We start from the raw sequence: 22,211 nt of genomic DNA on the forward strand, positions 1-22,211 counted from the left end.
GACATGTGTTATACTTAGCTTTTTTATAACTTATGATAATCTTTAGCAAAAATAATATTATAAACATTATATATAACATCAGTTGGCTTTGAGGACAAATGTCTGAGAAGAACGTTAAATAAGTCTTAAATTTCTTGTTATTTATAAATTTACTCATTAAAATGACAAGATTTGAAATTTTACGGTTTACGATGCTTTTTATATGACCAGAGTATTAGGTCGAGTGTTCTGGATTTTTAAACATTTTCCGTTTATTTTTGAGTTGAAAAACATCGCAAATATTATTGAATAAATAATGTCCCCATTCACAATGTCTATATAAAACATATTAAGTCAATGTAATTCAGTTTCACGTATTTCAAGCGATTGAATACCTTTAAAAGTATGCTTTCACAATCTATCTTTCCTTTTAAGACAAACTACCACAATGAAGTTGATCGCCCCGATTATCCTTGGTCTAGTCTGTGTTGTCGCTATGGCTTTCGCGGACTACGATAGCTATGGTAGCTATGGTGGCTATGGTGGCAATATCGGTAGCTATGGAGGCGAATATGGCTACGGTAGCTATGGTTACGTAGGGAACGCACAGAGAGGCGGTAGCGGTCTTGGAATGTGTAAGTACTATTGTTCGTTATGTTAGTCTCAGATTGCAATATGCGTGTATGTGTAATCCTAATACGTTTTGATGAATATACTGAGAACTTTTTGGAATGGAAGCGCGGGACTTGATTTTGTGCGCGGGACATTTCTAATACTGCACTTTTAAAAAGTTTTTTTTGAAAGTCATCTCTTTGTTTATGGTGAAATCTTTAAAAGGGAACCTCTTTTTACAGGCCATCGCTAAATCGCATTTCAATCACGGGTCTTTTAGTCGATAAATTCCGTTTGTATACAGCAAACTTTCAAGCGTACTAAGGTGCGTATGTTATATTGTAATCGCTGTACATATTATTAAAAAGAAACGCGCTCTGCAAAAACCGGGCTTAATCCATGTGCGTTTAGTATCGCCCCATATTAGGCTGTGTAGTCCGCGCATGTTTATCAAGGACGAAAGGGAAATTTTGGGTTTAATGATATTTCTTCTTAAGGAAAATCCAGTCTTGTTGGCAATTTTCGACCCTGATAAGCCTGTACGAACTGCACATGCTGATCTGGGAATTTGTGGGATATTTTTCTTTATGGTATGGTCATATTTCGGCTATTTCAACATACGCCGTTCTCCCTTCAGAAGTATTCCCCTATACAAAACCAATTGTCACGTGACTTGTTTTTCAGGGCTGCCAATCCTAGGCCTTCTCCTCATCCTGCCACTGTTCCTCGCAAGAGGACCCAACACCATCCAGCTCGTGAATCAGTCAGGATAAGAGGCTGAGCGTTTGCTTTTATCTGGTAAGTGATGTCGCGTGTATGTTTAAGAGGATCATTTTAACCCAACTGCGTACATATTATATTTATTATACTATATAGAAGCTATAATACGAATACCTTCGTACATCCGCCCCTACAATAGTCAGCTCGATTTCGTAGATATAGGAGCATATTAAAAGGGTAACTGTGTTTGGTTATAACGTTCATAAACAATGCAGTACCGGTAACCCATTTATGCCGAGTGGACTCTCCCATCCTTCTAAATTGGATCAATTTATTTCCAAAATTAGGGATGTCTAGTATATTTATTTCTATATTTAGAATATTTCTTACAGAAATTCCTTTAAGCAAACAGCACAGACCGTGATGAGACGCCGCATCATGCGGTGTCTCACCTGGGTCTACGCTGTTTGCCTATGCCTTTATTCTAGGCGCTAGGCATAAATGGGTTAAACAATAAAGTTGTAAAGACATACTACGGTGTATAGAAACGTATCTTTGCTTATTTTATCCTGAAAGATAGATTTTTTTATATTCAACATTTCCTCCCTAATTTCAATGAGTTTATTATAAATAATAGACCTACGTGCATTTTAAGCACAATGACATGTGATATAACAGTTTACTTTTGTAAACAACGTCGGAAGAGAACTCTGTGTGAAAATAGTTTTACGTTAAGAAAGTAATTCTCTTTTAAAGTTCTTTGATACTTTAAAACCACAATGGACCACAATGAAAATAAGGGCTTGCTCTTTTTTGTGTTATCCTTGGTTTGGTGAGCATGTCATAGTTTATTGTGCATGATATAGTTTTTAATAATTGCTTATTATTTTATTCTATGTTATGTTGTGAACTGTGTATATGCTTCATATGCCGAAATAAATCTATCTATCTATCTATCTATACGGTAAATCCACTGTAATGGTGCACAAAAACAAGATTTGCAAACATGCTTGTCTCTGTTTTCAGATACATTCATCATTTTGAAGATTTCTTTGCAAATCCTCACATCGCTGCACGTATAAATGTACTTTGAGTGGCTGAGGAATAACTGCGATAGTCTGGATGTGTGAACAAAATGAAACATACGAATTGACTCCTTACTTCAGTGCAAAATAAATTACTTTTTCGACTTCTTGGTTCACGTAAACACACGACTGCGTTCAACGATGATCTCCAACTGTAACTTTATTATACATCACTATGGTTACAATAATTTCTAGACCAGCACCATTTAACAGAACGAAAACAACAACAAACATTTAGCTGAAGGAATACAGAACATATAATGAAAAGAACAGATAAACTTAAGAAACATACTTTGTTTTATTGAAATACATGTAGATGATAAATAATGTCATGTATTTCATTCATACTGGGATGTGTTGTCTTCTTCTTTATAATGCTGAAATCCCTATAGTCACTCTAGAATGTTTTTGAGAACATTAATTGTTGGAAATTTAAAACTTAAATGGTGTTTTTTGTTCATGTTACTTTAAAAGATTGTCGTAACGCTTGAAACTCCTAGATTATGTGACATTAATTTGCAGTATATACCATTATATTTTAATCAATATCAAATATATTGATAATTACATTTGAAAATGCAAAGAATACTTTACTTGTCAATTGATAAACAGTGATAGAATTTTATTGTTTGATTTGAATATAAAGAGCATTCTTCGGTAACACAGCAATTTTTTTTTTCATTTTACCGTTACTTGTCACTCCGGTAGGAATACACTGCATTTTGAATGACTTGTGTATATTATAAATGACTTGTGTTAATTTTAATTGACTTGTGTTAATTATAAATGACTTGTGTTAATTTTAATTGACTTGTGTTAATTAAAAAAATGACTTGTGTTATTAAATATCATCCACAAGTTAACGAACACTTAACGATTTCCTGTTATTTTAGATTTATATTTTACATGTGTGATTCCGTAAGTGTCATCGTTCTACGTTTTTTCTCCGAAAGTGTTTTTGCATTTTGTCCACACCTTTCATTTTCACCAAAAACAGCTGTGATATGTACATTAATATGTTAATTATTTAATCTTCTGATCGTGATCCACTGTTGGGTGAGTGTCTAAGTGATTTGTGAGTGAATGATGTGCTTTTGAAGAGTGTGTGGACGTGTATGTGATGAATAAATCGTTTAACCGTTTATTGTGATATGACTTTTGCTTCATGACCAATAAATCATGATTTGATCGTTGAAGTATTTCCCATTTATAAATCATTAATACGTGTCACATTATTTATTTATAGTTTATTTATATATTTATTTCATCACTTAATGCGTATTGTCCAGTTGTATGTCTGATTGCTCCAAATAAAGAGTAATTTCTTCTACAACCATTATTATAAATTACCGCCTGTTGATAGAAAAGATATATTTACAATATTGCTGTATATTTTATAACAAAGAATCAATAGTGGTTACACATTTTTTAATTGAAATGTTATCCAATAAAATTAACTAAATAATATTTACATTATTTTCTACTTTTGTCTTGTCTATTCGTTACAACTAAAATGGGTATCACTTAGTAAAATTTTCGTTTCGCATGATACCAAGGTCAGCAGCTCTGGAAATCCTCAATGAAAGCCACAACAGGCAATCTACATTTACTTGATTTCTATTAACATAATCGCATTACTTCAATTTAATATTGAAAAGTATCATAGTTAAATGCGCAATGAGACATGTAATTTTTAATTTAAAGGGGCCTTTTCACAGTTTTTGGCATGTTTTGAAATAAGTCATTTAATGCTTTATATTGCTAAATGTAAACACTGGATCTTAAAAGCTCTAGTAAACAATCAAGAATAAAATTTAAAATAGAAAAAAAGTAGCCGCATCTGGACTCGAACCAGTGACCCCCGGAGTCCTGAAGTAACCTGGAATAAGAACGCAATGGCCCGCTCGGCTATTCTTCCAAGCATACTTGGTTAATGTATTTTATGCATTATACGAGCAATCTTCGTTGTCTCACAAAATTTAACGACAACAACAGAACTCTCCAATTTATTCAATCATTTCGCGTTGCAACGCTTTATAATTTTTGGTTTTAAAATCGTCAAAAGATGCGTATATTGGCTATATTAGACCATGGTAAATGTTCAGTAATACTGTTTCCTCACAAATATCATAACTAAAACGAAAATTTGCCAATCTGAAACAACTTATTTTAAATTTTGTCATTTAATGTAACCGTGAAAAGATCCTTTAAATGTTTGGAAAGAAAACTGCGTCTCAATAAAATACTAACACAGCATATTTCAAGCGCCAATTACTTTTTTTAATATATCCAATCTGAGTAATAGTATAACCTAATGAGTTATAATATACACATAAATAATTATGTACATGCACGCACTTGATATTTCCTGTTTGTTTAATATTTAGCAAATAAAAGCATAAATTAGTGTATAAAAATGCATCGGAAATGTGATATGTACAATACACAAATACGCAATGCAATGCAAATCAAACATTTCATGTGGATAAGAGAACAGCAACATAAGAGTAAAACAGTAAAAATTTGACCTTTTTTCAATTTCGTTATTTAGAAATAGATTATTTCTACATTTATTTTCAATATCAGGATATATATATACCGGTAAGCCGAATATCTTTTTTTAATATATCATTTGTCTTACATTTGAACACACTAAGAAGACGAGGGTCACTCAATTGACAGTTAACACAACATTGTTATTAATATCAAGCTGTTTGATTCTGACAATATACTTGTCAACGTTATCTATACAGCCACGTATGGCACGGTCAAACTACCCCATCCGTGGTGTTCAAGCCATATATGTTACGGGCAAAAGGCCCCACCCGTGGCGGCTATGCCTCATAACGCACCGTCATAAATCCTCTCCCGTGGAGGCCATAACAAACTATTTTGAGGACTCGGATAGAGGTTAATTTAAGTTGTATTACTGTTAAACTTATCCCGTAAAGCTTTTTATTTGGCCATTTGTTCCACAGAGTAAAATTTTCACGGAAGGGTTGTGGTAAAGTAGCATGTATGCAAAGTATGTTTAAACACCACCTTGGTACAGTTGGTATTCGAAAGGTAGCATTTGATGTCGTGGGACAAGGAACACGGGACGATGAAGAACCACAATATCTCTCCGGCTAGTGTAGTCGTCGGTACACGCGCTTATAACCAACAGTCAAATCCTTTTTCCCGGTGGCATGTGAATTTGGTTGGTGGTCACCATACCGGAAAGGTGGGGTTTTCTTCTGGGATTCTGGTTTCCCACCACAACACTAGACCACACCAACATAAACAATATTTGTAAGTAAAAACACTCAAAATACAAATCGCTGAATATTGAAGCTATAATATAAAAATCGTCCCAACATGCATTGCCGATGGGAGCGCTGGAACACACTCTGGGTCCTCACATCATGCAACCACAGTCGCGGAGTAACTTCATAAAAACTTTGAAATGCACAAAAAATACTGACCACAATAACTGACCGTTGACATGTTTGCTCAGGTGAACTTAAGAGGACCTTCAATTCAAATCAGGACCGTTTTATGGTCAAGTGCGAATTACACTAACATGGTTTACATGTTAAACTCATCTTCCGTGGGCTATCGTTTCACATAAACACATCATCACTCGGGTTTATGTCACAGACATGGTGGTATCAACGACGCATATTTGAGCGGCCCGGGTTCACTTCCAATTCCCAGAAGCATGCGAGTTTGGTTGGTGGATACCATACCGGACAGGTGGGGACCTCCGACACCCCCTCCCCCCCCCCCCCTTAACATAATAATAAATAACAAGTGAACATCTTTTAGTAGCAACTACAGGGGTAGGTAAATAGTGCTGTTAAATAACTTGTTCAGTGCACAAATGGTCCTTCCAAAACATAATTTTGTTTGGTTTGTGTCTGAATTTTGATATGCAAACATGTAATAATGAAAGATATACATTAGATCAACGGGCTATGCCCTCATGGTAAGGCATTGAATCTGTTTTCAAATACGTGCATGTTTTCAACATTTATTTTTTGTTCATAAGGATGGTTGAAACCTGGTGTGGAAAGCAAGTCTGTAAATCTATTACTAGTATAGATTTATACAAATCAATTATACAGAAAATGTTACGTTGCAGCATATTTTCTGGCATAAACTTGTGAATAATATGGGTTAATTGGAAATCTATCATCATCGAGATCCTATTTTACCAACTAATTTAGTCTTGTTAGGCATAATGCATGTTTTAAAGTAAAAAAAAAAATATTTAAAAAATGTTGAGTGGCAGTCGCTATCCATTGTGGAATGAAACAAATCACCTACACATTATTGGTCCTTATACGATACTGAGATTGTAATGTTTACTATCCGAGATAAACCACGGGTTAATGGGTAAATATTTGATTAGGTTCCATTCTTAATAAAAAAATATTCAAAAACACAATTAGTAAAGCAGTGTCGACAGACCGTTTATCAGTTAGGTACATGTCAGAAGGACGTCAACCTAAGCTGGGCAAGACCTAATGTGACCCAGATCGCGATTATGAAGGCTTATTTGACGTACGTCAAAAGCTGTGAAGAGAACACCGTTACGGACATAAATACTTGTTTGATAATATTATTTTATTTCAACTTAATTTAAATGAATTTTTTGGCGTTGTTTCATTGTATAAAGTGACCATGAGTGGCTATTACATCAATTCCAAATCGTCAGTGACGTTATCAGAACATTAAGTAGGTAACGGTGTAAATACACATTTTAATTACGTTTTACAACTTTAAGAATTTCTATAAAATATTTGGGTACATGTTTATATACTTAATTCTTCTTTCATTGGACACCTTTTTGAAACTTTAGGATGTTAAAACACGTTTGCAGTTTTTGTTGAATCTAAATGTATATAAAAGTCTTCTTTTTTTATGCGGCGTAACGGTGTTGTCACATTTGTAACGGTGTGGACAGATTATCTTATACTTTCATATTCTTGTTTATTCGCATCGTGTTTTTTACAAGAAAGTATGTCAGATAAGTTCCATGTAAAATTTGTGATGTTGTTTGAAAGACAATCGGCGATATGAATACGAACTTTATTCGCATCATATTGTTTGTATAAATTTATCCACACCGTTACGATGTTGTCAACACCGTTTCTCATTCAGCGTAACGGTGTGGAACGTAACGGTGATGGCATTCGGGAATTCTGACAGAACTGATTCCAATTGTATTAATTCTCCATTTTTGTCTGATAAATTCCATGTAAACTTTGCGATGTTTTTTGAAAAACAATCGGCGATATGAAAACGAAGTTTATTCACACCATAATGTGTGTATATATTTGTGCACACCGTTACGATGTTGTCATCACCGTTACTCATTCAGCGTAACGGTGGACTGTAACGGTGATGACATTCAGGCATTTGATCATCCACAAACAGCACGCTACTTGTATCAAAAACACATTACGCACACATTATTTTGTGACATCTAAGAATACATAATATTTGAAAATCATAAAAGAACAGGAAGTGGAAATAGCAAAGAAAATGGAAGAACGGTGTTGACACTGAATAAAAGTACGTTCAATATTTTACTTACTTTTTGATGATTTGCACATTTTTCGCGCTCTGTTCATTGCTTAATTATGACGTAAAAGGTTGAACGAGTGTTTAAATTTCGGAAAAAGTTGTATCCCCGTATCATTCCCGTGCGGTAGATGAAATTTTCTTCGTAACGGTGTCGACTTGAAAAATTACGGACAGTGCCATAACTGACCATTTATAAATATTCTGCAAATAAAGCTACTAAGTTTAACTGCTATTAAGTTAAGTTTAAATATATTTAGCGCCATATGGTTGTTTTTTTTTAAATTTTCGTTTGACATTCTTTTATAAAACAATCAAGAAAATTACCCTTTAAGAATTCGGACAACACACCGTTACTAAAATACATGGGGGCTAGTTGCGCTCGATTGGTCATTGTCGGCTCGGGTACTACTTACATGTACCCCGGGTACTCTTAATTATAGTTACATGTACCCCGGCCGGGTACGGTAAATATACTTAAACGTACCCGGGAATTTGACATTCTATACATAAATGGTGACGTCACTACGTTATTGTCAGTAAGACCGATGTGACACAATGGGAATTTGAACGCTAAATCGGTCGTTGTCGGCTATTTTTGTTAAATTAATGTTGTTAACATAAGTGTCTATTTTCTGTTAAATGGCCTCTATATCATCGAAACTCATTCTCAAAAAGCATGGTGATGTAGTGTGTGTTTTTTAAAGAAGTTTGTTTAAGATAAACAATATCGTTTTACGGTATTTTATTTAGCATTTATTACGACATCAGATTTTGGGCGGGAAAACAACTCGGGTACAGTCTAATGGTCACAATATACCAAAAGATTTCCTTAACAAATTCAATGTAAAACCGATAACTTCAACGAAAAATAAAGTCAAACTTTTGCGCGTAGACACCCCCATACCCATACCTTTTCTTAAAGAGCATGCCAAGCCGAATAGATTCAAACAATAAAAAAGATAGGTCATGCAGTATGTAAGAAAGATCTCCAGTTGATGAGGGTTTCCCGCCATCTGTCAAAATCTCATGTAGTTTCCAACCTATAAGCAAAACACTGAATTTGTAGTATACAACAATGTTTTCCCTACCACATGCACACAGAAATATTCAAAAATAAAGTCATGGCAAGTGCCCATACAGAGAATTGTGTCTTCAAATAAATGACGTTCCATTCTTTAGAGGGTATAGCATTGAACACCAAAATGATTTAGTATATTGTAACCTAAAATAGCCCGGGTATGTTTAGGGTATGTTTAAGTATATTTACCGTACCCGGGGTACATGTAAGTATACTTAAGAGTACCCGGGGTACATGTAAGTAGTACCCGAGCCGACAATGACCATCGCGAGCGTTAGTTGCTTCGACAAAGCATAAAACTGCTTTAAGCGTGTGATCTGCTAAGAACTCTTATCTAATATTGTTAACATATTATTTAACATTGTAATTATGAAACTTATCTCTGTTTATGTCTACAATTTAGATAATTGTTGAATATGGACAGTAAATGGAACCTAATCAAATATTCACCCTTATATCGTTCGAATAGTTTATTTTCAAATACATAGCATGCTGTGATTGAATTAAAACGCAGAACAATCTTTGGGTATGGCCCCGATTATTCAATTAGAATATACTAAGGCACAACTAAATTGTAAACTTCGTACAAAAAATAATTGTTAAATAAATTAAATTAATAAATAAATAAACAAAGATATAATTTGAAATAATTCGTTAGGTAGGATTGTGTGGTTGTCTCCCTTGCAAATTACCTGTAAAATTTCCCCGCTTGGTGCCTCTCTAGCCAGGTAAACAACTTTTAACAAAGCATTGTGGGTAATACACTTGAGTCATGGCGGATGATAGAGGAAGTCAGTGATTATCGGTGACTCAAAAGTGACATTTTACGCAAATATTTCGATAAAATCAAAATAAAGATGGATATTTCTAAATCATCTCTTATTGTATTTGTATTAATGTTGATTACAAATGAAGGTGAGTTTCGTTTTATTCGTTAATTAACATAATACCTGTAGACAGTATTGTGACAGTTTTTCGTTTGATTTCAACTTATACTTACAATTTGAATCACGAACGATGGAAATGGGAGTGTTGAGCTATGCATATTTTATGACAGAACGAGTTTGTTCAGTATATTGTGAATGTTTATTAGTTATAGTACGGCAAAAGCACATATAATACCATATGGTAACCTGAACTTACCTGTTCAGGTGTTTTTACTTGTAAATTTTTAAAACCAAATTCAATTTAATTGTATCCTCCAATTACCTTGAGTCGAGTGGTTAAGGAAACAACTAAAATAATTTCTAAATTAATTCAAACAATCCCGCAATAAACGATGTACCTAAAAAGATTTATTTCATTCCCGTAAAATCCATGTCAAAAGTGTTTATTTACAGCGTGTTCAACCACACAAAGCCGATAGTTCCATACACACCCGCAATGACATACACTACGCGCGTTGTTTACCTTGAGTCGAGAGGTCACATCCGAAAAGCGAGAGTACTCGATTGCAATAGGAATGAGGTCAACAAAACTTCGAAAATTCAATTCACTGAACAAATTTAGAGTAACTGAAAGATTAATTTAACTTTTTTTTATAACTTCTATTTACCATTTAACAAGTTTCATGTTGAAACACGAAAGACAACTCTGCTGGGAGATTGTTATTAACGAAATCAGCGAGGTCGAGGTATTCTGATTAGAAAAACTGCGCTATCTTAATCGGACTGGCTCAGTCTTTTACAAAGCTTGCCATTGTGAAGAATTTTTTCATGGTATGTTAACCTTGCAGGGTCTTCCCCAGGCCATTTAAGCGCCCCTTGCCGGGGCGCTTGAATTTCGAAATCAGAGTCCCCGGGGAGCTTGAAATTTTCCGATCAATGTATTCTTCAGTAAAAGAAAGTGGAGATTGTCCAAAAAAATCAAGGTTTCCCTATCAGTGTATCAATATTCCCTGTTTTAAAAGAGCACTCGGTACCTACTTTCACAAGTAATCGCCATAAACACCACATGGGGTAATGGATAATCCACTGATAAGAGAATAGCATGACGCGCGTATCGATTATTCTAGCCACATTACACGGTCATTTAAATGCTGACAAGGATGTATCTGGTAACTTTCCAGTCGTCAAACTGTGAAGTTCATCGTCCAATCGGTTACGCGAATGCTTATGAGGGCGGGGTTAACTATCGACCATTATTTTTGATTGACGTCGGGCATGAAGTAAGAGTTTATCGCAGCTTGATTAGCAAGAAGTTGTACCATTTGAGTAATATAAAACCGGTAATTAGCACAGTACAGAACATTAAAGACGGTTTCGGGCATCATCATCACACCTTTTAACTGTAAACAAGTGTTACCTATGACTCATAATTAATACGAGAAATTAATTGCAAGTGGTAAACAATTAATTATTATAGCGAGTAAGTTGTGCAAATGACTCCCGGTTACAATTATGTGATAACAGTTTATTTAATTCCAGTACATGTATATTTCAACATGTCCATTTATAGAACTGATTCACCTCGTTTTTCTGACATTTATTCGACACGTTATGCGCTTTAACAAATTTTTATTTGAATTAATTACGCACACTTGTAAATGTTTCGTCCGATAATCGATAGTTAGAATACTGATGATGGCAACCGGCCGTGATCCTCGTGGACAACGTGAATTTCATGCATAATTCCGTCAAAACATTTATTCGACTCGTAAAGTGTGTAAACAAATTATCGTTGAAATTATAACGCAACGGTTAATATTTGTTGAAATCTCAAATGGGAATAATTAAATTTGTAATCCGAAACCCATTACCGTAAGTCGATGTTGACGCGTTTTTAATCCGAAACACACTTCCGAATGTAAATGTTACCGCAACGTTAAATATTTCGCTTCAAATTAGCAGTGCAAATTTATTTTGTGTCGAATCTTTTTCTCAATTAAAAAGAGCGCGAAAATTATGCAGCATGTACACCGTCGCGTCTATTGCATACAAATGGCGTGTATTGAGCGTTTTAACAAGCACACAACAGGTCAGGGGATTGACGCATATTCAGAGGCAATATTTCATCAAATCTATAAATAGTCACTTAAAAAATGGCAAGGTTTGTGTTAAAGAAATAACTGAAAGCTTTTATCGTAAATATTTACCAGAAAGAGATTGATAAAAACGGAATAAACGGGATTATCGGGTAATAAACACAGGTGGAAGTAACGTACCCTGGATAGTATTTTTATTTTTTAGGAGCCCAATATATTCAAATAAATATATAAAATCATGTTTAATGAGAAAAAAATTGACAAAGAGCCATGAAAAAAAATCCCCACCCTCTGATATTGGAATCATAACGTTCCAAGAACGTGGCGTCTCATCTGGATCCAAACTGTTTGCTATTCTGATAGTATTCTTTGAAAAAAAATCGAAGAAAATGCTAATTTTAGAAATTTAGCAGACGACATTTAAGCAGACGACAAATTTCCCAGCATGCAAAGGGTTAAAATGTGATATTGCAGTGATTTACTTTACTCAAAGATACACAAATACATAATTCAAAATTGCGAGATGACAGGCATTTGCAACATGCGTAGAATGGTACGGTTTTCAGGAAGTAGCAAAAACGTGAATAATTGCAACATTTCAAAACTCAATATTTGTGTTTGTCAGACACTGATTCCGAAAAACACTTTTGGCCATGATGTCGCAGAAGTTAATTGGCGCGTGTATGACAATACACAGGGTCCAGTGTGTACACAGGCAATGACTTTACCAACTTATCCTGCTTGACGGCTCGATTTACAGGCGTTTCGCATTCGCTGGAAAACTTGTAGAGGCAAATTTATTTTTGATATAGGAGGATAAAATAATCGCCATTTTTTTAGACAATTTTAAGAAATAATAGCAAGTTGAATTAAGTAATCGCCATTGGTGATAATGTCTGGCAGCAGCATGAGCACTGTATGTATTTATCTTTCATATGCTAATAATGTTTAGCGAAAGCTTAATATAGATATAATTTGCATAATTCGCGACGCTGCAATCATTTTCGCCTATTGCATGTATTTATGATCATTTATATATTATTTTATAGATTAAAACCGATTTTGACCTGGTTTTCAATGTCAACATCGATACAAAATACATTTCAGTGAATTTATGTAAAGTTTATTTCTTGCTATACGATTTATATGCAAAACAACGATCTATTCCGCGAACTGGGACTTAAACACCAGGCATAAGACGGTTAAAGTGAGAGTTTATGGACTAGAAAACTCCACCAGACCATGTGCATGTTTGATAACAGCATACCGGTAATTAAAAACTATGTCAATGGATGCAACTAATTTATGCTATTGTTTAAAATGCATACATTTGAATTTTTATTTACTAACCCTATCACAGTGTCGAAAACCATGGGCTCTCTTAACTGGTGAATTTTTTACTTAACATCAAAGACTTAGCAGAAGCATGTTTTTTTTAAATTGTTCAAACCTTTTTTTACTCAACCACAATAGAAACATTAAACAGATTTTGCAGCTTCTTAAAAAATCAATGAACAACCAAAGAATTTCTTAACTTTGGAATTTATTACCCATTAATAAATTTTCCCTAACTAATTCAGTTATGGTCATTTTAGGATACAGGAAAAAAACTTATGGTAGAATTGGTTAAATTTAGTACTAGTACTATTGTTGTTCTATTAGCATGACCTCAAAGGACATATTTTTGTCAACAACAACAACAAAACAGTGTTACATTACAAATCATCCCGGTGGGCTTTGTTACAAAATATTTACTTTACATGTATGTTATAATATTGCGACTGTTAAACCATTCATACATACATGAAGATAAGGTAGGGTGAATGTTAAAAAAGGAAGGTAAATTGTTTTAATACATAGTAATTTGTCACAAAAATTGTATTAGTTCAGATATGTCAGAATTATTCATATGAATTTAACAACAATTACTCAGTCATGAAACCGATCAGAGATATTCATCTATCAGATAAAATGAACATCATTTGATAATTTGTTTGCATTCACCCTTAAGGTAAGTATCCAGACAATAGTGAGAAACAGATACCAGAAAGTGGGGAATATTTTGATTGCTTTACTGATACACCTGCTATCTTTGCTTGCACTGACCACATTGCTGATAACAATCAATAATGGCATGTCTGCATTTCACAACACATTTCAAAGAAACAGGCATGACTAATCATTGAGGAAAAAATGTTTATTGGATCAGGTGACTGTCATGACGTCTGTTAATGATTGTTCGATTCCCAATTTAACAAAAAAATGAAAGGATATGAAGTGTGACAGGGGCTTGATTTCATTATATCACAACACAAAGAGTAAACTACTCAATATTCCACATATATTTTTGGTAATATGAGCTTGTTTGTACAGTCGTTTATAGGTTTCAATGGACATGATATCAATGTCATTATCAATATCAAATTGCGATCTTTATGGCATCATTTTCACAAATGTTACATACAAATTAGTCAAGTAGAAATTTATGTTGCACACTTAAATTCATACACAAGAAATTCAAGGAGGTATTTCATAGATTTTACTGATATTTGAATTTTTCTGCATTGTATGTCTTTTGTATCAAGTTGTATGGCTGTGTATTGTAAAAGATTGGTTAAAAACAATTGTTGTTTGTAAATACAGCAACAAGAGTTCTGTTAACATGAAATTGTATATTATACACTATATTTTATTTCACTTTGCACAAGAAACACATTTTTTTCATTTGTTAAGACCAATCCTGACCGAAATTGGCAATAAATGTGTAAAAAAAGACACACCATTTTCAGAAACATAATGGGAAATGAATCTATTTAAGATTTTACATGCAGGGAATTGACTTCTAGTTGTAATGGGTATTTGCCTTTCACTATGCTTAAACACTTAAACTGAGGAAAATGCATCTGGCTATGTAATTATAATTACAACTGATAATGATTACCACATAATTTTAACACTGAATTAAAATTTAGATTGAATGAAACATGTACAACATATTTTTCTGGAAATCAGATAAAAGTAAAATAAAGACATAAACATCAGAGCTCCAGATAAGGATGTGTGAAATTAGTAACGGTACTGCCACTGACAGAAAGAAAAGGAGTAACGCTTAAAATCAATTAGTACCTGTACTACCATATCCAAAAATACAGGTAGTACTGTACTACCCGTGTTCTTGGATATTGAAGGGTGTATAACTGACTTTACAGAAACATTTGCAGCAATTCTATAATAATATATGTAGTTCTTAAAAAGTTACTGTATTAGGTTTTCCATTCTGAATTATTATAACACCCAACTACACATTAAAACTCATGACTAATACTATTTCTTCATTTTTCTTGACAAGAAAACACAAGCCAACTAGTAAGCTAAGTAAATGAACACTTATTTCACTGTCTCATGATCCATTTCCCATCGTGTTTTCTAATGTTTTAAGCCACCGATGCAATCAAATTGTTTAATATCGGGGGGACAATGTCTTTTTCTGGATTCACAGATTTAATGTCAGGATGGTTAGACGACACCGTATGTAGTCATTATATGACAACAAAGTGTTGTTTTGAACCGCTTTCGGTTAAGCCGGCATTCCATAGCGCGCAGACATATTGTTTTTGACGGATTTACAAGTTACAGGAAATCACGCGACAGAATAGACAATAATATATGAACCCAGTCTACAACTTTTCGGTAATTTAAATTAACGAAAAGCGCCATTAGGTTAGAGACCAAGAAATCACGTCGCGCTGACGCAGACGAATCGGTACGGCCAGATTTTTTCATAAATGCGTAAAATGGATATTAAAGTCGTAATTGTACGTCCAGTTTATAAAAATAAATGCGTAAATCTTCATGAAAAAGGCGTATTTACAGCTGTACGGCCCTTATCTGGAGCTCTGTAAACATGCATTTGTCTGTATTCCAATTACTTAATTCATTTGCTGTACTTCTTTACCATTATGATGGCATTATGTGCTAATCTTGGGTGGATAGTTACAAACAATAGGCCTGAATTGGCCTTAAAAACAAAGACAGCTGGCTTTTTAGGCCTAATACAACAATACAGTCAAACCTGAATTCAGCAGTCAGTCAAGTGACCGTTGTCCACAGGTGACCGTTGAATTCGGATCACAATTTTAAGATGGTTTGTCAGTTGGTAGTATTGCTACGTCGTTACCCCACCCAGTCGTTTGCATACGGTGTTAAACAAATGCTCATTGCCATTAACTAAGCATAATAACAGAATTTATGTACATTGAAAAATACAGAATAATATCTTATAGATTGATTGAATTTCATATTGTTATTCAACTAAAGCAATGACTTTATCAACGCTAGTATAATTGTTTACTCATGCATCTTGATCATTCAATAAATAAAACTTGTCACTTGCCGTTGACGTCACGTCCGTACAAGTCTAAAAAGCGGATTCGCTTTCATAAACCGATAGTACAGTGATATTGTACCGTTCTAATAAGAAAAAGACACAAAATGTTTGTAAATTTTATTCGTACGCAAACATCACACGCAAAGCATTTTAATTCAACAACCTCATACAAAATACAACGCTTCAAACTCACATTTGCATTCGATTCATACTCTTACATAATTTCTCGCTTATGCTTAAGCACACTCTGCACTTGCATACGTCCAACACAGAGCTCACTTGCTATTACACGCGGACTTTTTCCAGATTCAAACAGTTTCAATCACTTGACTCGCTCCTCTAATGTGAGGAACCTACGTTCACCACTCATTGTTATTCCGTGATTGATTATTCCGATTGCTTTTAAAAGTGCTGTGAACGCTAGAAAGCTCTTTTAAAGAATGATCCGAAAATGTTATTTTAAAATCGATACTCAGTATTGTAAGTACAATGTACTAATTAGCGGCCATATAGTTAGCGATTATTACTTTAAACTTGTCAAAAACTCTGACATATTTTCTGTTGAAGAAACCCCCACAATTATCCCGGGAAAACAAACCTTCTCAACACCTTATTATTTGTTTACTCGCAGCGGGTCGCTTTTATAATATCAAAGGCAATTACCGCTATCAAACGCTTAAACCGCAAAATAGACGGACAAATGATGTGCAGTGTTTTTAATTTTCGCGACTCGAGACGATTGACGCGTGACCGTTGATTTCAGTTCAAATATGAATTTCGGAGTTGAATATAGTGGCCGTTGGCCGTTATGGACAGGTGGCCGTTAAATTTAGGTGTAATATAGAGTGTTTTTTCGTCGGGGGGGATTCCAGACTGACCGTTGTCTGCAGGTGACCGGTAAATTCAGGTGGCCGTTAGGTCAGTTTCGACTGTATTACTAAAAAGTAATGAAACGGATTTGCTTTTTCCAACGTTTTTGGTAATGGATTTCCAGTTGGCCAAAAACTGTAACATGCACATAGCCTCTTTTTGAAAACACTAATGTCTGCTGCACCAATTAGTTAAGGTTGTCAATTTATTTTGATCAAGGATAATGATTAACTTGTGGGTAAAATTTGAACGATCAAGAGGGCACAGTTGGCTTGCAAAAGGTCATAATAGAATTGAAAGTTGTTTATTGTTGTAGTATTTTTTTTACAAAAGAGTATATTACATTTAAAAGTTTATTAGCAGATGACTCCAAAATATGGTGAATTTTACAAAGGTTTCATTAGGTGTGATACGCCAGACCACTGGCCAACAAATTTGTCTGCTGTGATATGGTAATGTCACAGACTTGCTAAATCAGTAACGATGTAACTTAAACAAGATTCACATGCGTTACCTCCATGGTAGAATTGTGGCCTCTGAATTTTTTTCAGCATCACGCATTCTCTTTAATTAAACAACGAGTGTTTCAATCTGAAAAAATAACTCTGTTTTTTTTTTAAAGTAATGCAAAGGCCTCCATCTGCAAGATACACTAAATGTCCTAATTGTTTGAATACATAGTTCTGTTGCCCACATACTCTCCCATCAATGCAGTATCTCTCTATTTGTTTAAGATTTTGAAGAATGTTAAAGTTAATTGACCCAAAGGCGATAAGTTTATTCAGAGTAGAAGTGTGAAGTGAATGCTATTTATACTATCAAATGTCTAAATGCAATTTTCCTCTCACCTAGAGAAATTATTATGCAAGAATAATCCAGTCTGAAGGGTTGTTGGGCTATAAAATCTAAACTGGTATATAATTGATAGATATTGATCTGTTTGTTGATCCATAAAGTTCAAATTTCTGGCATTTATTCAGCAATAGAACTGTTCAGAAGGATTTTCATCATGGCTTGGCTAAATTTGATTGTTGAGAACAAACTATCATTTGAATTTAATAATTGATCTTATGTTGTGCCCTTGTGGTTGAGAAAACTTTGATGGGTTTCCAATTATATATTTGTTGCAAAACTTTCTTATAAAACCTTTTACGTCTGATGATTTTTTTATGGGTAATGTAATTTGAAATGTTTCACATGCAATAATATCAAACTTTTCAATCAAAAAGTTATGTTGTTGATTCGTATAATAATACAATGCAATTTTTAATCAATCACACAGTGTGCATGTATTTGAATGTTACAACTCACTTGCTATTTGTAGACCAATGTGTCCATTCCACACTATTTACGAAGTTTCTGAAAATCATGTTTGACAGAATTCACACATTATTCTCATTTCTTGTCCAATCCTGCAGATACATGTACCCAAAGAAAAGAATGTCATATTTTAAGAAAGTTTGAGCCTTTTAAGTGTCTGAAAACAATCCTTAGTTGAGTGGAATAGTGTTGAGTGTTGGTGGATCAGACAAAGGGTTGGATCAGACAAAGGGTTGTGAATCACATTTTATTGCTGTAACAATTAGTGAGATATTGCCTTGTCTCTCCTGAGTACATGTGTGAGTACACATGGTCCACTGTTATCTCAAAGCTTTCCTCCTATCTGTGCTAAAGCTGGCCTGCATTGTGTTATTAATATCACAAAATTAGGAGCTTTATGGGTACCAGCCTGTTTGTGGAGTAAATGTCAATATTGACAGCATTGTGTACACAAGACATAATATCCTTCTAATAACAAACATAATTGATAAGTTTTGTATTCAGTATATTTCTATTCAAAAATTGTTTATCTTATCCAGTTATATGCATTCAAACTTGAAAAGCAATTAAAGCAAGCACCATATGGTGTTATGATACAAATTGACTGATATTTTCGTTTTGAAGTTATGGCATTTTAAGACATGAACATATCAGTGACTTGATGCTATTGTCACTGTTAAATTCACAAAATGACTATTTGCAGAGTAAAAAGCCACTGTTTGTTGTTTTTTGCAGATTACAGATTAGACTAGTAGATTTAGAACTACATGTATTTATGCTAGAAGGTGTTTTACCAGTGTTATTTTAATTAATTAACTCGGGAGGGGGGGGGGGGGAATTAACTGAAACATTTATGATGGGTCACTGTTTAAAATTGACAGAGTTAAGTATGATTTATTTGTAAGCCCTCAGGGTAACAGCCGTCTTGTTTCTGTCAAATATGAACTTAAGCTATCCTCTGGGACTCCTCATGGTGATGTATAATATTATGGTGTTTTAATAGCATTTGTGACCTGCTTAATTGCCTATTACAATTCATACATGGTGTCCACCTGGTTATGTTGAGATAGGGCTTGAATGTTTATTGTCATACAATTGTACATGTGTCCAGTGATAGAGAGTAAACTGCTCACAAATTGATTTAAAACATTGTGGTCATTAATCTGGTCAATAGGCTGTTGTTCATATAGGTCACTAAGGGTTTTATTAGGATAATAGCTTACCACAATAATAAAGCTTTACTTGTTTCATTAGACAATATTTTAAAAGCTTTCATGGCTTTATATTCTTGCATATAAACTCATGTGTGAATAAACTGTTTTGAAATTATCTGTATAGAAGTAAACTAACAACTCAAAAACATTACAAAATAAGTTAACATTTAATAATGACTATTTGGTACAATATTAACCTCTATTACTAAATACAAATATTTGTGATTTATTTAGTATATCGGAACTACTCGGCCTTTCTTGGAGAGCTGAGACAAATGTATTAATTGTTTCAAAGCTTACCGGTATGCCGAATAATTACAATTGCAAATAATTGGGACTGAACATGTGTGAATCATGTGTTCAATATCAACGCATCGTTTACAGCTCTTAACCTTTAACTCCATCTTTGTTCTCAGTACAAGATTCAAAAGGCTTTGCATTTGTTATTACACGGTTGGTCATGCATGTTAAGTAAGACCAAGGAAGCCAATTTTATCGAAGAGAAAGTTTTGTTTTATGGCTTCTTGACAGAAAGTGGCTTTTCTTTGATAACGTCAAACTGATAATAAATCGGCGATCAAGTTTGTCCCTAAACGATCAACAGATTCTCAAGTTTTATCATCACATGGTCGCTAAATCAATTGTTGTGTTAAAATAGTGTGACTTAAATTTACCCCTGCGAAATGTTGTTCTGCAGTTCACGAATAATTCGTGAACAGTTCATGAACTGTTCATGAAATGAGTTCATGAATTGTTCACGAACAGTTCGTGAACAGAAAATGAGCCACGTCTGTGAAAAGTTCTTGAAATTTTAGTTCATGAACTGTTCATGAACACTAATGGAATGAAGTGTTCATGAAATATTCTTGAAACCTAATGGCATGAAGTGTTCATGAACTATTCTTGAACCCGTGTGGCATGAAGTGTTCATGAACTATTCTTGAACCATTATGGCATGAAATGTTCATGAACTATTCATGAACATCAATGGCATGAAGTGTTCTTGAACAGTTCATGAACAACACAATTCTTGAAAAATTCTTCAGGGTTTTGCTGTTCACGAACAGTTCATGAACATTTTCCTTCTATTTTTCAATGGCTCATTTTCTGTTCACGAACTGTAAGTGAACAGTTCATGAACCATAGTTCTTCAAGAGTTCATGAACTGAGGTGGCATGAAGTGTTCATGAACTATTCATGAACAAGAATTTGTCAATTTATGCAAAGGTTATCATAAGTGTTACTAAAGCTCAACAAACAGGTCAGGGTAAGAAGAAACAAGTCTTGTATTAGCACTTAACATATTGATAGCAACATATAACAATTATTTAAATATAACACTAATAACTGAGATACAAGTGGTTTGATAATACTCTTTAAATTTCATAATACAACTTTGCACTATATGTTCATGAATAATTCATGTATTGAAAAGATTATGAATAGTCTCATTTTCAGTTCAAGAATCATTTACTAATCAATGGTTTCCCTGAAATGGTTACACTTACAGTGCCAAAGAACTTGAAATGGAACCAATGGCTGATCAGTTCAGCCGGTAATTTATTAAAGACTTACATTTTCAAATATAACATAAACCATGTGCCTTCCGTTTCAACTTCCTGTGTACACAATATTCTTTCTTTGTAAAAACAGCAATGCAATGTACATTGAGTTCTTGATATCATCTTAAACTGTTCTTGAAATAAGATGTCCTTAAAACGTTCTTAAACTTGTCTTTTAAGTCTTCCAAGAACCATGACAGATCCTTTTAAGAACATATTGGATTCTTAAAAAGTCCATCAAACGTTCAAAAACATTGTGTAGACCTGTTTAAGAACATCAGAAGGAAACATGTTGTTCAAAAAAGTTCTTAAAGTGTTCAAGAATAGTTTAAGAATAATTCAAGAACAGGAAAGGTCCTTAAAAAGTTATTGAAGTGTTCCTGAAGGCAGTTCTTGAACAGTTCTTTTACAAATGTTCTTAAAATTCTCTAGAACAGGTCAAGAACACTAACTTACAGTGGTGAAAGCACTATGCATATTCATACTAACTTCACAGGTTTCACAAATCTACAAGATTTGTATGCTAGACATTTCAATATTACTTTCAAAAATATGTATGAAACATCTAGCACAAAGGAATTCATGAATTATTCATGATGGATCCTTAAAGTCTGTCTCAGAAAAGTCATTAGAAATACTTGTGCATGAAATGTTCATCACTAAGTATTTATGGTTAGATGAAGAACTGTTCATGAACTTTGAAATGTTCAACAATAATTCATAAACAGTTCATGAACATGTCTTAAGAACAGTTCATGTCCAAAAGTTCATGAACCAAGCTAAGGAACTTTTTCAGAACCGTTCATGAACAGTTCTTGATTGGCTTGAAG

General features: G+C 34.0%; 1 protein-coding gene and 1 long non-coding RNA gene across 3 annotated transcripts in view; both read left to right on the forward strand.

Annotated features, from left to right (window-relative positions):
- Positions 1-252: 252 nt before the first annotated feature.
- Positions 253-3,553, forward strand: LOC127863314 (uncharacterized). Its single transcript, XR_008041022.1, has 3 exons — positions 253-614; positions 1,276-1,389; positions 2,338-3,553. It is a non-coding gene; the product is annotated as an uncharacterized LOC127863314 (long non-coding RNA).
- A 6,254-nt stretch (positions 3,554-9,807) lies between these two features.
- The window catches only part of LOC127863277 (tyrosine-protein phosphatase non-receptor type substrate 1-like), a 52,236-nt gene continuing 39,832 nt past the window's right edge, over positions 9,808-22,211 (forward strand). For both annotated transcript variants that reach the window (XM_052402688.1, XM_052402689.1), the window contains exon 1: positions 9,808-9,960. In XM_052402688.1, the coding sequence (XP_052258648.1) occupies positions 9,903-9,960 (58 nt within the window). In that variant the 5' untranslated portion in view covers positions 9,808-9,902. The remainder of the gene's footprint in view (positions 9,961-22,211) is intronic.

The sequence above is a fragment of the Dreissena polymorpha genome, unplaced genomic scaffold (assembly GCF_020536995.1).
Source record: "Dreissena polymorpha isolate Duluth1 unplaced genomic scaffold, UMN_Dpol_1.0 chrUn004, whole genome shotgun sequence".
In the NCBI taxonomy this organism is placed as follows: Eukaryota; Metazoa; Mollusca; class Bivalvia; order Myida; family Dreissenidae; genus Dreissena; species Dreissena polymorpha.